The sequence below is a fragment of the Lepidochelys olivacea genome (assembly GCF_965140295.1).
Source record: "Lepidochelys olivacea isolate rLepOli2 genome assembly, chromosome: 5".
Classification (NCBI taxonomy): domain Eukaryota; kingdom Metazoa; phylum Chordata; order Testudines; family Cheloniidae; genus Lepidochelys; species Lepidochelys olivacea.
Window position 1 is genome coordinate 42143204 of NC_140415.1, and position 18024 is coordinate 42161227.

At 40.9% G+C, this 18024-nt stretch overlaps 1 protein-coding gene across 3 annotated transcripts in view; it reads right to left on the reverse strand.

Moving 5' to 3' along the window:
• Positions 1-18024, reverse strand: part of ADAMTS6 (ADAM metallopeptidase with thrombospondin type 1 motif 6) — a gene marked incomplete at its 5' end in the record, with an annotated part of 323894 nt that overhangs the window by 144629 nt on the left and 161241 nt on the right. For all 3 annotated transcript variants that reach the window (XM_084627958.1, XM_084627957.1, XM_084627956.1), the window contains one exon: positions 3357-3498. In XM_084627958.1, the coding sequence (XP_084484084.1) occupies positions 3357-3498 (142 nt within the window). The remainder of the gene's footprint in view (positions 1-3356; positions 3499-18024) is intronic.

Genomic DNA, 18024 nt, shown 5'->3' on the forward strand with positions numbered 1-18024 from the left:
GGGTATGTCTCCCACAAGCTCTTCTATTGGAACTGTTCCACTGAGAATAAATAGTTAAATAGTCATTGGAGCAGGGATTTGAACGTCAATCTCAAACATCCTAAGTGAGTGCCCTAACCATTGGCTATAGAGTCAGTGTGTCTCGCTCTCTCTGATCCCATGAATATTTAATTATTTATACAAAGTGGAACAGTTCCAACAGGAGACAGTGAGAGAGACTGACTCAGTAGCTCAGTGGTTAGCGCTCTGTCTTGGGATGCAGGAAAATAGCAGAGCAGGGACACAAGCCTGAGTCTCCCATAACCTAACTAAGTGCCTGAACCACTAAGCTATAGAGTCACTCTCACTGGACCAATTAATTAATTATATGAAGTGGAACAGCTACAACAGGACAACTTGAAAAAGACCCACCCTACAATAGCTTGGTGAACAGGACACTCACCTGAAGACTGAAGTTTTAGTCCTAGGTCTGTCACATCCCCAGTGAGCAACCTAACCTGTGGACTATTCTGGGGTGCGGGAATCTCTCTCTCATTTTGACCAGAAATTCCATCCTGGTTCTGAGAAACATTTCCTGATGAAAGCTTTGTCAAGACTGGTACATTCTTGTGAAAAGTTTTGGTTTCGACATACTGGTATTTTCTAATGAAAAACCATTTCACTACAAAATTCCCAAGCAGTTCTGTTTGAGAGGTTGACAGTCTCTCTTCCCATACCATACAGCCATAGCTGAGATCAGTGGAGTCAGTCAAGCTAGAGAAAGGGATCTGCTGTTAGAGCTCTGTAAAGTTTTCTTTACTTCAGAATTCATTCCTTTCTTGGCCACCAAGGTCCAAATTTGTTAACCTAATGGACACACTATAATGCCCGTCTTTTCCCACAAGCATTTTGACAGGGAGAGGACTGACTGTTGGAAGGATTATATTATGTCTACTGTGAATGAGCTTTTATTTTATTATGTCTACTAGTGCATATTTGTATATTATTTTATTGAACTGAGATGACCAAGCTATTACAATGATTTACTGTGAAAATTAAATTAAGCAGGGCACCCGAAGCATTGTTTATGTGCTTGTTTTTAAATGAAAATATATAAATAAATATTCAGCCTAGCTCTTCCTAGTATTTAGATCCAGAATTGAGTCCTGCAAACCCTTGCTCATGTGAGTAGCCCTTTTTCACGTGAATACTCCCAAACTGTTATCAAACTCCCAGAGAAGACATTCCTCTTTCCTCAAAGTCATCATTTGAAATGTGTATCATTTACATGATAATAATTGCATTTTCAGATACATTATGGTTATTCTGGATAATGTTTTAAATGTACATTATTTCCCAGATAGGATGTACTAGGACTTTCAAAACAATCTGTTGTATAAATATATACAATTCTGAATCCTGTATTTAGATCCTCTTAAAAAATGATTTATTTTCCTTGAGACACTTTTTTAGAATTGTTGCTTGACTCACTGATGTGGTACATTACATCACATCAGTTCACAGCATTGGTGATGTCACACTAAGATTACTGGTTTGTTTTAAATAGTGTCTTAATTCTTCTAGGTTTTCAGCCTGTTTCGTAGCTACACAGGAGTCTTTCTTAACATAATACACAAAGAAAAAAATTAAGAAAAGAAAGCAGGAATCATAAACCCAAGATTACATAAATCTTCCTTATGTCTATTTCTTTTCATATTTAAGGGAAAGATATTGGTTTAAGAACAGAATACTACCATACAGTATGATAATCAACAACAATGATAATATAGGTTAGCAAAGAGACTATGAAAAAGTTAATATACATGTGCATTGGCCAGTTTTTGCACAAAATTAACTTTCCAGTTTGATTTAAAATGCAGTATACTTCAAAAGGGCATGGTCCCGAAAATGGTTTAAATGCCTGAAAATTTTCTTATTCTGAAAGTAGAGAGAGAGTGTGATGGGAATTTGAGAGAAGAAAAAAGGAGAGTGTGCCCTAGATGTACTGAGAGAAAACATGGCCCTGAAACCAGAAGGGGTAAGGAGTAAGAACTTAAAGAGAAACAATAAAGGCCAAAATTGCTTTGGTGGGGGATCAAGAATGGGAGACCCCCCAGCAAGATAAAATTATTAAATCCATTGCCCTATATGATCAGCCTAAAACCCATCCCAAGAATGATACTGATTTATCACCCAAAGGTTATTAAAAACAAACTCCCTCTGTATCTTAGCTCTATTAGAAGTGATTACTGCAAGTGCAATGATTACACTGTTTATTTGAATGATCTAAATATTTTAATTTTCTTTCATATATTATAAATGATTCATTTAAAACAGTACTATTGTAAACTACAAAATGAACTTTTTTAGCTTTATTCAGATTTAATCTTCACCTACTGAATCTATTTGATGACTATCATTGATGAAAGCATCATTGTAACAGATGTAATCTTGGGCTGCAAGATTTTCTTTAAAACAATATTTTAAAATACATTGCATAAACTGTTTAAAATAGTAGTGTGCAAATAGCTATTGCTATCCCTACTGGAAATTCAATTGAAATTTGGTAGGGGAGAATAAATCTTTCACTCTGCCATTCTTATCAGCAGCTATTTTAGTATCCTTTTTGGCTATTTAGTTTCTCATTACTCTGTGTTCTTGCCCATTTATCTTTTTTTAGTAGGAGATTTGAGCAGTGTGTGAAACAACCTCAATGCCAGCAAATATGAATTGAAACAGATAGACCTGGCCAAAAAAAAAAAAAAAAAACAAGTAGAAAATGACTGCAAAATGTAGCTTTAAATTAAAAAATGAAAGCCAGCACCACAAACTTCATATTTCAAGATTTGATACATTGTGGGCCTGATTCTGCTCCCCTGGAAGTCAATGGGAGTTTTTAAACTGACTTCAAAGGAAGCAGGACTGAGCCTAATTCGGCCTGCCTTACTTAAAGGACACTTATCCAACTCATTAATACCCACAGAGACAAGCTTTTGAGCTTACACAGAGCTCTTCTTCAGGTCAGGTTCTGTGTAAGCTCGAAAGCTTGTCTTTCTCACCAACAGAAGTTGGTCCAATAAAAGATAAAACCTCACCCACCTTGTCTCTCTAATATCCTGGGACTGACACAGCTACCACAACACTGCATACATTCATTATTACCCAAACATTTGGGAACACAGTATACACAAATGACTCAAGCAAAAGATGCAGCATAAGGATTAAAACCTCTTGCTCTTTATTTACACAGGCGGTATTGCATGGATTACTATAGGAAAACTGTAACTCAGTATTGCATCTAACTAAATTTTTTGTCATGAAGGAATATATACAAATGACTAAGCAGAACACTCAGCATAAGGATTAAGACTTCTTACCCCATATTTACATTGGCGGGATGTTGCTCCATACTGGAAGCGACACTGTTCATCAGCATCATACACCTGACCTGGGGCCACAGCAGGATAAAGAAAGTCACGCTTGGGAGGCTCATTATCAAGGCAAGTACCACGGCCTGAACTGTTCAACATAAAGGACCAAAGGAATTAGGAACTCTATTGACTGTTAATCACAGTTATGATATCATGTATTTAGTTCTTAGTTTTAACAGCATTGGGTGTGTGAAACAGATAAGGTTGCAAATAAACAAACAGTGAAATGGTACACCCATGGTGAAAAATTATAATTAGGAGGGAATTAAGAGATCAGAATAATTTCTCATGAGTTAATATTAATTAACAAAAATACTCATTTTAGACAATTAAATGGATTTAATGTTATCTTTAAAAAATTTTAAATAATTTCTGAGCCACACAAGACTGATTTTCATTTCTGTTCTAAGCCTATTTGTTCTCTTTGGAAACATAACCACCTCTAGTTGTAGAATTAAAAACAAAAAATGAAACCAATAAAAGAAATGTTGTGTAACCCTTCAGGACTAGGCACTAATCCTACAAACAGTGAAGCACTTGTGCAACCTTATGCATGTGAGAACTCCTCTGTCTTTTGTGGGAATATTCAATATACATTAAAAAGTTAAGTTGCCCCAGTTACATCACTATAGGGTGTGAAAAATCCACATTCCTGAGCAACATAGTTAAATTGACCTAACTCCAGTGTAGACAGCGATGTCAACAGAAGAATTCCTCCATCAACCTAGCTACCACTTCTTAGGGATATGGATTACCTATGCCAACAGGAGAACTCCTCCCATCGGCATAGATAGTGTCTACACTGAAGTGCTACAGCTGTGCTGCTGTATCAGTTCAAGTATAGAAAAGCCCCAAGTGTATAAAGATATGCTTAAGTGTTTGCAAGATTGGGTCCTTAATCTATATTCTTCCATCTGGGCAAAGAAATAGATACTGTGATAAAAATTGCCTATGATCTTTAAATATGCCAATAAAATTTCATGAATGACGAAATACCTGGAGCCAAAGGTCTCTGTTCTAATGCATTAGTAGTGTTTAGTCTGACAAATTTCACATTTCAGCGAGGGTCATCATTCTTGAAAAAGTTAATGTTTTCTTCTTTATAATCATTGTTGGGTTTTTTCAAAGTATGCCCATGTTCAAAAATAATATTTTAATGAAATGGAACAAATAACATAGAGAAAGCCAAAAGTCAGACAGAGTTCCTTTGTTAGAAAGCTTTATATTTTGCTAAATATGATTGTTCAGTTAGTGTGCATAAAATAGGAAATCTGCTTTTTACTTTAATTTCACATGTGAATATGTTAGAATTTTTAAAGAATCCCTATGCCAACATTTATTAAAAATTTCTAACATTCCTGTAAATTTTGCCAACACCTTTGTTTTGTTTTGGGTTTTTCCCCACTAGATTTTTTCCATACACCTTGCCAAAGGAAAATAATTTCACAAGTGAATGTTCTACAACTATTATTTTGCACATTTCAAATTTTCATTACTTTTTATTTGGAGATAAATAAGAGGAAAAACACCCTTTAATTATGCATTGTATTTTCTCAATTTTTAACCCTAATTAATTCGTATTTTCTAAATATTTCAACAAAACTACTGAAGGAAAAAACATTGATAATTAAAAAAGGTAAGTATCAATGAAGGCATCGATCATGTAAACACACGAGTAACTTTATGCAGTTAGTAATACCAATGAATTAAATGGATCTACTCACAAGTGTAAAAGTTATTAACATGCACAAACGTTTGCAGGATCAGGGCTCAAAACATTTCCCCCAATACATCTTCAAAACACCAAATGCAAAGGATTCAGAGATAATAACCAGAGTCCTTTCTTCTTTAGCCCAGTTGTTAGTGTAAATTTTTCTTTTCTTTTTTTAACACAGTAGCTGTTGATGAGCCTGATCTTACATTTCCTGTGCACCCAAATGTTTTATTGTTTGCACTGATCATTTTGGGTACGGAAAGAACACAGACCAGTATTTTAAATAGGCAGAAGTATCACCTACCGCCTGATTCTGCACTCCTTGTTCAGATAAACTTCAAATGGGAATTTTGCTTAAGTAAGCAGTGATGAATTGAGCATCTAGCATCTGCTCTAGCTACTATTGCAAACAATGAGGAAATTTCCACGGATTTCAGTGGTGCAGCACTTGATCTTTAAGTCCTGATGCTGCAAGCTGATGTGCATGGTCAGACCCCTGCAAAGCCCTATTGACTTCAATGGAGCTCTGTGTGTGCATAAGGGTCTACCTACTCAAATTAGTTTACAGGATCAGGCCTTAATCTATAAAACTACTTTTCTCCACCATCCTCCATGCACCCCTCCTCCAAAAAATCCTTAATTGCAAGGAGAATTATAGATCTTTCAGGTTAATTTCAAATCATCTAAGTTTAAGTCCCTCAAGAATATTCAGAAGCTTGCCTCCTCTTCTCTAATGACAGCAGCCTCATTATAATGAAGTCAAAATATATATAGTAACAAGAAAGCCAAGAGAATGATTAGAAAGCAGTCATTCACTTAAAGGGGCTAGATTACATCACCATTACCAAGACTGAATAATTTTGGTTTCTCTCTTTCATTCTGCTCCAGAACTGTTATTTCTTTCAAAGTACTTGGATGATTGACGCATTTTATAAACTTAGTATAGAAACCTGATACTCTGTATTTTATAAATTAAGAAAATTTGGAACAGGATTGCCATGAGCTATGAAAAATAGAACCATGCTACCAGGGACTCCCCTCTGACCGCTGAAGGTCCTGGGGAGGCTATGCAAAAACATAAATTAATACAGATTGAGGTTGTATTCAAATTTTCCAGAAAATTTCCAGGGGGCCAAGAGAGCTATATGTCTCCCTCTTGATCCTCCACCCTGACCATCTCTATCTCTATTACCCCCTCCAGCGCAGATGCCAGACAACAGAGAGGTCAAACAGGTTCTGAGGGAATGTTATGGAGGAACCTGGCCACACTTCTGCATGGAGATCCCCTCTCCAGGCACAAAAGTAGTAGGAGTGATTTGGGCCAATGATTAAAATCCAAACCAAACCACAGAAACATAGATGAGGATGAAGAAACTGACAAGGCCAATGCGAAGGACAAAGATGCCCCAATTCCCACAACCCTGAAATTGCAGTAAATTTATTGTGTGGGATATATCCTGTGCTATCTGTTTTTAACCAGTTATCCCATTTAGGTACCCCAGATAAAGCTGAAAAAAACTTCCACAGTACCCTTCACAGTGTTTGTGAAAGGGGAAGGGGAAAAATTATTTCTGTACCACAAATATGGTGAAAATTTTTAACCTGAGAATGTGATCCAGAATCACTATACAATTTATGACAGGTTTCAGAGTAGTAGCCGTGTTAGTCTGCATCCGCAAAAAGAAAAGGAGTACTTGTGGCACCTTACAGACTAACAAATTTATTTGAGCATAAGCTTTCGTGAGTTACAGCTCACTTCATCGGATGCATCTGATGAAGTGAGCTGAGGGTCACAGAAGCTTATGCTCAAATAAATTTGTTAGTCTCTAAGGTGCCACAAGTACTTCTTTTCTTTATACAATTTATGTATACACCTAGATGCTACAAGTGTTCCATCAACATCCCTTTTCTTAATGTTAGGTGGATTCCATAAGTGTATATCTGGGAGATTTTCTGAGCCTGAGTCTGATTGCACTGTATGACTATGTCTATACTGCAATTAAACATTTGTGGCTGGCCTGTGTCAGCTGATTCGGGCTCACAGGGCTCAGGCTACAGGCGCAAACATCTATACCACAATTAAACAGCCCATAAGTATGTAAGACAAGAGTATCTCTGATGAAATTAATGTAGCTACACCAGTGTAAAATTGGGATGAGATCAGAGTAAGGCACTCTGTGGCATATTTTTAACCTAAACATAGTTTTTAATTTTAATATTTCAGGAGAGTCTATAAATTCCTAATCCTGATTAGATTTAATATACACTACAAACGATATTGTAGCATCCTCGTCTCTGAACTTCACAGGCAGGGGTGGCCAACCTGTGGCTCTGGAGCCACACGCGGCTCTTCAAAAGTGAATATGCGGCTCCTTGTCCAGGCACCGACTCCGGGGCTGGAGCTACAGGTGCCAACTTTCCAACGTGCCGGGGGGGGCTCACTGCTCAGCCCCTGGCTCTGCCACAGGCCCTGCCCCCACTCCACCCCTTCCTGCCCCTCCCCTGAGCCTGCCATGCCCTCGCGCCTCGCCCTCAGAGCTTCCTGCACACCATGAAACAGCTGATTGGGAGGTGCGGGGATGGAGGGGGAGGCACTGATCAGAGGGGCTGCCGGTAGGTGCTGGGAGCGGCGGGAGAGCTAATGGGGGGCTGCTGACATATTACTGTGGCTCTTTGGCAATGTACACTGGTAAATTCTGGCTCCTTCTCACGCTCAGGTTGGCCACCCCCGTTCACAGGCTTAAGCTCTCAAGTTTACCATCACAGCAAAGAGCTATTATAGCTTTGATCAATTTAATGGCACATGGGAAGCCCTACTTTAAAATGTATTCATCGCTATGGCTTTGTTTCTGCAATAGTAAAAACCACTGCAGCCCTGCGGATGCCATTGTAGTATGGGTCTGTTTGGGATAAAATGCTAAAAACCAGATGCAGCACATACTAGCCCCCTTTAGTACTCACATGACAATACTAATCCTCAGAAATCTCAGCAGCATACCTAAAACCCAACTGTGAGATGGCATGTCAACTCGACAGCTCCTCCCTCTGGCCAAATGTGGCACAGCCCCTGGTGCTCATGTAGCCCAACAGGAGAGTCAGTTCATTCTTAGTGCTCCAGAGTCTGAGGAGCTTCCTCCGCTGTCCCGTCCTTCAGGAGTTGGTAGGGGAACCCAGGCCCACCCACTCCACTGGGTTCCAGCTCAGGGCCCTCAAATTAAGTAAACAGAGTCAGAGGGTTGTCAATCTTGCCAGTTGCCTACCAATCTTGCCTACCTTCCCCTTGGGTCTCTGTAATCTCTCTAGTCTTCTGGTCAGATCATTCCCTTCCTGGGGCATTGTATTTGAGCAGCTTTCTGGTAGCTTGCAGACAGAAGCTCCTTCCTCCAGCCTGCTAACTCTGTTTAGGTGGCTGCCCCACCTTTCTGCTTCCCAGCCCTTTTATCCTCCCAGCTGTGGGGACTTCCTATCAGCAGTGGCTGGCAGTGTCTACTTTAACCCTTTAGTCGCTGGGGTAGCTTGGGGTACATACACCCAATGGCACCTACATATCAGCATTCAGTGCTGGAGGAAAGTCTGCTCTCAGACCAAACAGCATATTAACATTGAAAATAGGTTTTAAACTTTACAAAATGGGCACATTTTTATAATACTTACCTATGTGGAAATCACTGCATCTATAGATATATTCAGTCATATTTTTACAGTATATTGATAATATACATATATGTATCTGTTGTAAAATGTAAACGTGAATAATCTCTTTTAGTTGAGTCTATTAAATATTTTCTTATTAACATATTGATAAATTATTGTATCTTGTATCAACTGTGTATCTTTTATATCAAGTTTACATATATCAATAACATATATAAATAACACATTTATATACACATATATAAAAATATGGGATCAATCCTGAATCCTTACTCTGTCCTTTTTCAGTCCGTACATTACCTGAGTAAGGCTTAGTAAAGACTAAGGCTATATCTACCCTTAAAACACTACAGCGGCACAGCAGCAGCAGTGCAGCTGCACCACTGTAATGCTTCCGTGTAGACACTAAGGGCACGTCTACACTTACCTCCAGAGAGATCGATCCAGCAGGGGTCGATTTATCGAGTCTAGTGAAGACATGATAAATCAACTGCCGAGCGCTCTCCTGTCAACTCCAGTACTCCACTGGCGTGAGAAGCGTAGGCGGAGTCGACGGGGAAGCGTCAGCAGTCGACCTACCGCAGTGAAGACACTGCGGTAAGTAGCTCTAAGTACGTCGACTTCAGCTACGCTACTTTCATAGCTGAAGTTGCATAACTTAGACCGACTTAGCTCGTGCCCCCCCCCCCAGTGTAGACCAGGCCTTACTAGAGTGACGAGAGGGGTTCTCCCATCATCGTAGGTAATCCACCTCCCCATGAGGCACTAGCTAGGTTGACCAAAGAATTCTTCCATCAACTTAGTGCTGTCTACACTGGGGGTTAGGTTGACTTACCTACATCTCTCAGGGGGTGTGGATTTTTCACATCCTTGAGAGAAGTAACTGCCGATATAACTTTTCAGTGTAGTCCAGCCCTAACACACATCCTTACATATATTCATACATTTGCTTACCTTTACCCTCGTGACTAGTCTAATGGGATTACTCATGCATAAAGTTAAACACTTGCATAAATATTTGCAGAATCAGGGACTAAGTATGGTCTGCAGGATTTGGTCCAGTATGTTTAAATTCAAGATGGGCTTTAATTGGATCACTGAATCAAATTCTCCTGGAGCTTTGGGGAAGTTTAGATCTAGATATGAATTAGGACCATCTCTAGTATAAATACAGTAGTTTTGAAGATTATCCATTTCATTTTGGATATAACATTCTCATGTCATCAATAAATTCTGCAATGCCACAGGCACAGCCCAGCTCTAGGTCACTGACAAACAAATTGAAAAACAATTATCATATTTCAGTTCCACTATGGATCTGATTCTAAAAACCCTCACCCATGACAGCAGTCCTTAGAGTGATTACTCCCATTTATTTTGAATGGGACTATAGTATTAACATGAATAAGGACTACTCACAGGAGTTAGGGTGTGCAGGATTGGGTCCTAAATGCTTTCTCCCAACTGTGACACACTTTCATTTTTTCCATTGAATTCCATTGAGCTGATTTGTTGTCCAGTTTATAAACCTGCATTCTAGTTGATCTTTATTGGCTCGGCAGTGCTAACAAGAGAAAATGGGTAGCAAAAACTTACTTTGGTCACCAAGGTAAGCAGTTAGGACTCTGAATATACACAGAGACTGAGTAAGAAGAAGCCATTTGTACAGACACTTTTCAGAGTACAACCATATTTAAAGTCTAAGACAAAAAGCATTATAGTCATTCTCTCTGTACATAATCTAGACTTCTGCACAAGAAAAAAAATAGGTCGGTCTGTTAAGATTTTTTTAGGGGGAGGAAGTAAAACCATGTTTGTTCCAGTTGCTAAATGTGTGCCTTAACCCATACTCACTCTCCAACTTCTATTTATTTTTTTTAGACTTTTACCTAGGACTGACATTATAGTAGATTACCTGGCCTACATTTGATCATGTCTCATGTCAAAGTCCCTCCCTTTGATTTTCAGTGGTTCTGTAGTAATGCTCAATTTTGCTTTCCTTAAATAGAATTCATAAATAATTTGCTATTTTCCCCAATGTTTTCAGCTACTATGTTGTCTATAAAGGGTCACGATGCAGGAAACTTTTTTTTTCTTTGATGTTTGGTTCAGGAGCAATATTAGGAAAAGTTTACTGTTCCCAAAAGCATTAGTACTGGTCCACCGAAGTATTTGTGGCCTGGAAAGATTGTGAGATATTAGACTAGAAAGTATGGGATCAATCTGTTGCTAAATATTAACTTTATAAAAATTTTCAGTAGTCCACAAAATTTAAAATTAGTGGGCACTGGCCAATTCAGGATTTGATTAATTTTTATTTAAATGTTGTGTGACTGTTGAGAAGTTTTATAAAGTAAACATTCAACAACACAAGAAAATATTAAAAAATATATTAGGTGACTCATGCTTTAAAATCATCCTATTCTAATTACAATCTTGTGTTTTTTCCTTTACTTGAGTTCTGCTATAATTATAATGGTTAATCTGTTAAAACCTGGTAATGCTGGGAAATTATTGCTATATTCTGGTCAAAAGTTAGGATTTGTAGTTGCTCTGAGATGGTATAAATAATTGATTTGTGACCCCAAGGACTTTTAAATGGCACCAACTATAAACAGCTTGGAATTGAAGCAAAAAAAGAAGGAAAGAAGGCAAGATGGTAATTAGAAAGATGTGATTTTAAGGTCTGATGGCTTGTATTTCCAGGGTTCCCATTTTGTTATGAAATACATCATTCTTTTCCAGCCCTGGTGGTTCATAAGACATCAGACCTTAAGTCTGTCACTGGTTCCTCAGATAAGAGTGCTTTTTGGCATAGGGCCAGTATTCTACATACCAAACCATGAACCTCAGATGACTTAATTTCCAGTCCTTGATCTGTATTTAATTTGGGTCTGACAGGTATTCTGATATAGATCTCCAGCATCTGAGGCATTTCAGCAGTAATATTCTATTCTATTCATGATCTTCTACTGCCTTCATTGTGAGGGTTGTTTTTGTATGTGTGTGTCAGCTGTGCTGTGTGTGTTTGTTAATGAAGGCCAGGCTAAAGAAGTGTACCTTACACTTGGCATGGAACTCAATTGAAATGAAGCTTTGAATGATTCATGAAACCCCAGAAATTGTTGAATATACTTTTATTTTACTCAATATTCTCAGACAATTAAAAATGCATACAAACAGGCCTAATTCACTTTCAGCTGCCCTCCAACATCTTGCAAGGTAACCCAAAGTCATCACAGAGCCATCATACCATTTATTTTCTTAATTAATAATAGACTAACAGGTAGACAGAGCATACTACCTGTAAAGTCAACATTAGAAAATAGGTAATAAGTCTATTATTACAGAAATTGGTTCTTTATTATTTAAACTGGAATGGATTCTAAGGAAATCACCTACTGAATCACAGAGTTTAAGAAATCTAAAAACACTGGGAGTTGGGGGAGTTTAACTACCAAGATATCTGTTGGATAAAAAAATATGGCTATATTTGCATTAGAAAGAAGTTCTTAAATTAAACAAAAGACAAATTATTATCCAAAATGTAGAACAATAGGGTGGATTGGAAACAGCAACAATGAGCTACTTAAGTAAGAAAGATTTCAGAGTAGCAGCCATGTTAGTCTGTATCTACAAAAAGAAAAGGAGGATTTGTGGCACCTTAGAGACTAACAAATTTATTTGAGCATAAGCTTTCGTGAGCTACAGCTCACTTCATCGGATGCGTATGTATGGTAACACCCATTGTTTCATGTTCTCTGTGTATATAAAAATCTCCCCACTGTATTTTCCACAGAATGCATCCGATGAAGTGAGCTGTAGCTCACGAAAGCTTATGCTCAAATAAATTTGTTAGTCTCTAAAGTGTCACAAGTACTCCTTTTCTTTTTAAGTAAGAGAATGACTTCTCCAAATCTCATATCCACGTATTATGGCAAAGTCAGAAATCAGGGACTTGAATCTACTAGGTTGAGAGCCTCTTAAGCATATTTGCTTCGAAGGTAGTTGAGAACACTTGGCAAGGCACAGGAGGCACCTAGCACCTTGCAGGCTCGGACCATAATGAATAAAGGTCCAACAGAAGGCATTATTAAGACCCACTAATGTGGAAGAAGGGGAAATTTTACTTACCTGTTAATTCTTCCTTTGAGATGTTCTGTAGAGACAGAACACTAAGACTATGATGATGTCATACCCTCCATAATAAGGGTCTAGCCACATCAGCCTTCAGTTGAATATTTCTAAAGTAGTTCCAAAGAAAAAAATTAGACTAACACTATTCAATAACCACTAACAAATAACTTAAACTGTAGCAATCTGAGTATTGGTTTGTGACTCTGCACTGAAACTCTCAACAATGAGACAGAAACTCAAATTTTGCAGGACGGGGGCCCAGACTGATACAGAAGATCTCAAAAAGAAAATTAGCAGCTAAGAAAATTTCCACCTTCTCTCTTTGATGTTCCATACCAGTCCAGATATTGAAACATCCCAAAGCAGTTAATTTTTGTATAGACGGGATTATCACTTATTTTTGCCTGCAATACCCTCCTGAAAAGGCCACAACTGTAAATCTTTTCTGTACTGTTTGCCAAAGATGTGGGCAGAAACCCAAGAGAAAAATTTGCAACTCCCTATTAAAGAATTTCCTTCTGACTGCCTATCGAGAGCCTAGTAAATAGGTACTGTGACTTTTAAAGAGCTGGTATTTCATTTTCTGATGTAACATAAATCTCTCTAGTCAGTTCCTTAATCCATCTAAACATGGTGGATTTGGAGGACACTTGACCTTTAAATCCTGGTATAGGATGAAAGATCTTTGAGACTTTGGCCAAAACTGTGGCATCCTTTCAAAGAAAGTCTGTAAGTCCCTATGGCAGTGGTTCCCAAACTTGTTCTGCCACTTGTGCAGGGAAAGCTCCTGGCGGGCCTGGCCAGTTTGTTTACCTGCCGCGTTCGCAGGTTCAGCCAATTGCGGCTCCCAGTGTCCGCAGTTCGCTGCTCCAGGCCAATGGGAGCTGCTGGAAGCGGCGGCCAGTACATCCCTCGGCCCGCGCCACTTCCAGCAGCTCCCATTGGCCTACAGCAGCGAACCGTGGCCACTGGGAGCCGCGATCGGCCAAACCTGCGGATGCAGCAAGTAAACAAACCAGCCAGGTCCGCCAGGGACTTTCCCTGCACAAGTGGCGGAACAAGTTTGGGAACCACTGCCCTATGGACATCCAAGTAAGGCAGTCTTTCCTCTTTACGAATCTTAGGGTTGGGGCTGAAAGTGGGTAGGGTGGATTCCCTGTTCAGGTGAAAGGCCAGCAAGTCTTGGGCTTGAATTACAGCAGAGCACCCAACAACGTTCTTATTCTGGTGAAAAATCATATACTATTGCTTGAAGATAAGGCTTTGCTCTCCTATTGCTAAACATATACTGTTACTAAAAATAAGAATAGTACTTAAGAATATTAATTATTGGGAAATCCTTATCCAATGTTCAAAAAGGAGGAACCATAAAACCATTCATCACCAGTTTAAATTCCATTCAGAAACCAGGGGATAAACTATCAGTCTTACCTTATCTGCTGCCTGCAGAAACCTGGCCACAATATTGGGCTGGCAGCCTATTGAGACCATGTCCATTAAACCTCTGAAATCCACAATAGTTACTGTAATGAAACTTAAAATTCTAATGAAACGGACACTCATGCCAAAGACTAGACCAGTTGCAGGAAATTCACTTAAGACTGGTACCATGGCTTTGAATGGCACCATCTTCACTTTGCCACATAAAGTTCTCCAAATCCTAGAGTGTGGCTTTGAATCTGATGGCTTCCTTGATTGGAGAAATCACTTTTTGTGAAGAAACCACAGAATTAACAGGAGCCAGTGAAGGTGTGAAGAGTGGGGGAGGGGAGAACATAGACACGTTCACCAGGTCCAAATATCACAGGTTTCTCAGCCAATCTAGGGCTATGAATGTGAAAACTTCCTCTTGATCTAGCAATCTTCTATATGACTCTAAGCAGAACAGGAAGGGGGGAAAGGTGCAGTAGATTGACAGTTTAGGGAGTTAATAGGACATTTGTTTTGCTCCTGCTTCTTTGTACCTGCTGAAATATTTTGGGACTTCTCTGCTTTTCCTGAATGCCATAAGAACCATCTGAGAACCGTCCCAGTTTTCACATAGACAGGCAAAGACCTGGAGTGGGGGTGGTTAGTTCATATTTTCCTTGAGTCAACTATTTGTTCACGCAGTAACCTGTGTTATTTATTTTTCTCAGTGTGGACTGATGACAGAATGATAGAAATTTTCAGCCGAAGTTATCAATAGGTCTGGTTCCCTGGAAATTCACTGACTTTTTGTGCCTCCTTGGTGACTGATGCATATTATGGCATTGTGTAATTGAATTCTCATTGCTGAGATTTTTTAGCTTTTCTTGGAAGTGCAACAAAGCAAGCCTCACCACCTTGGCCTGCAGCGTGTTTATAGACCCCTTCCTTTTGACCAATGACCACTTGACATGGATTACTGTCTTTCCTAAATGGGACCTTCACGCATCCATGATCAAAATTTCCTTCTCGCTAGCAAGTCCAGAGGACATCGTTCTTGCAGTTTTCCTCTGCTAGACATCACCCAAGAAAGATTTGGACAACCTGTGCAATATTAAAAGGTTTGAGGGGAATCTGCCTATTCCACTTCAGTGCAAGAGGAAGATGTGCTGAAGAGACTATAGGTAATAGCATACACAGAGCACTTCTCCCAGGTTTGCTGCCACCAGTTCAAGAGCCTCCAAGCAATAACACACTGTGGTCCTTCACCAGAGCACTTCTCCCAGGTTTGCTGCCACCAGTTCAAGAGCCTCCAAGCAATAACACACTGTGGTCCTTCACTTGGCTATATATCTTGTTTATTGTTTCCTGCATAAGAAAAATCTACATAAAATGCTGTTGAAAGTTGCTCCCAGGTACAAAGGCTCTTGTGTGGAATTGACGGAACACTTCTTGTTTATCACTAATCCATGACTTTCCAGTAACCACTGAACTCCTCCACCACAACTGGGATGAAGCTTCTGACACAATTTGTCCAGATATGGGATGATGCATATGACCTTTCTTCTGAGGGCTGCGGGGAGGACTTGGTACTAAAGGTGATGGTCCAGGACAGCAAATTGCAGATATATCTTCCAATGAGACTGCAGGAGCAGCACATACGGGTACACATTCTGGAGATTCATTAAGTGTAGGAGTTTGTCTGGGCTCACTTCTTAAATAACTGCCTTTAATGACATCTGTGACGTTGCGCTCTATATGATTTTATAAAAATATGCTAATGGATGAATATAATGTAACTGGAATATGCTTCATGCAAAAGGTCTCTCATAAGGTATCATTACAAAGCTTATAATCTACTGAGTGTGATCATCCTATTTATATAAATGTATCACTCTTGTATCTGAAACTAGAAATATGAAATATAACTCTGAGGTCCTATTGTAGTTATGCAAAGTGTGGGCCATTAATGGTGGTTTGGAATCTTAATTAACCTGGCTCCCATTAACCAGGACAATTACCTGTAGATGGCTCTGTTTTACTTGTAAGTCTTCCTGTATACTGTGGGCCGGCAAGTGGGTAATGAAGTCTTACAGTGACATGTGATCATGTCATCTGAACTGGAATCCATCTTTAACCTGGTGCTTTTCCATTGAGAAGGAGGGGTGGGAACCCAGAGGGACAAAGGATTCCTGCCTTTTGCAAAAGATATATAAGGGGGTGGAACAGAACAAAGGGGGTGGCCATCATGAGAAATCCCCTAGCTACCACTTGAGCTGGAACCAGGGCTGTACCAGGGGAAAGGATTGTGCCCAGACTAGGAAGGCGTCCAGTCTGTGAAAGAAACTTATAGAAACATCTCTGAGGATGAGATTTTATCTGTATTCAGTTTTATTACTGTACTCGACTTAGACTAGCGTATTTTATTTTCTTTTGCTTGGTAATTCACTTTGTTCTGTCTGTTACTACTTGGAACCAGTGGTGAGCTGGAGCCGGATCACACTGGTTCGCTGGAACCGGTTGTTAAATTTAGAAGCCCTTTTAGAACCGGTTGTCCTGCGACTGGTTCTAAAAGGGCTTCTAAATTTAACAACCGGCCAAAAGTGGCGCCTTAGGCACTGACTCTGTGGGTGCTCCAGGGCTGGAGCAACCACAGGGAAAATTTTGTGGGTGCAGAGCACCCACCGGCAGCTCCCCTCCCCGCCCCCGGCCCCAGCTCACCTCCACTCAGCTTCCGCCCCGAGTTACGCTCTGCCCCAGTCTGCTTCTCCCCCCCCACCGCAGCTTCCCATGAATCAGCTGTTCACACAGGATGCCGGGGAGGGCTGAGAAGCAAGCAGTGGCTTCGCGCTCAGGCCTAGGGAGGCAGAGGTAAACTGGGCCGGGGGTGTGTGAGGAGGGCCACCTGCACCGCAGCAGGTAACCCAGGGGCAGGGCCGCAGGGGAACCGCTCCCCACCCCAGCTCACCTCCACTCCGCCTCCCTCGGCCTGAGCGTGAAGCTGCCGCTTGCTTCTCAGCTCTCCCAGGCTTCCCGCGCGAACAGCTGATTCACGGGAAGCCGGGGAGGGGGCAGAGAAGCAGAGTGGGGTGGCGCGTTCAGGGGAGGAGGTGGAGCGGAGGTGAGCGGGGGCCAGGCGCAGGGCAGGGAGCTGCCGGTGGGTGCTCTGCACCCACCAAATTTTCCCCGTGGGTGCTCCAGCCCCAGAGCACCCATGGAGTCGGCGCCTAAGGCGCCACTTTTGATGTGATCAATGGGGGGAGCGGCTGCTCCCCCTGCTCCCCCCCAGCTATGCTACCCTGCCCCTGGGAGCCAGAGGGACCTGCCAGATGCTTCCTGGGAGCCGCCCCAGGTAAGCACCACTGGAACTCCCCACCTTGCCCCCCGGCAGGTCCCGCTGGCTCTTAGGGGCGGGATGGGGTGGGCAACCACTACGGTGGCCCACAAGACCCTCCTGCCCGGTTCTGGGGGCAGTCAGGGGACAGGGGAGGGGGGTGGATGGGGCAGGGGTTCCGGGGGGGCATCAAGGAATGCAGGGGGTTGGATGGGCAGGCGTCCCGGGGGGCAGGGGTGGGTCATGACCCCCTTGTGGGGTGAGGAGGGAACCGGTTGTTAAGATTTTGGCAGCTCATCACTGCTTGGAACCACTTAAATACTACTTTCTGTATTTAATAAAATCACTTTTTACTTATGAATTAACCC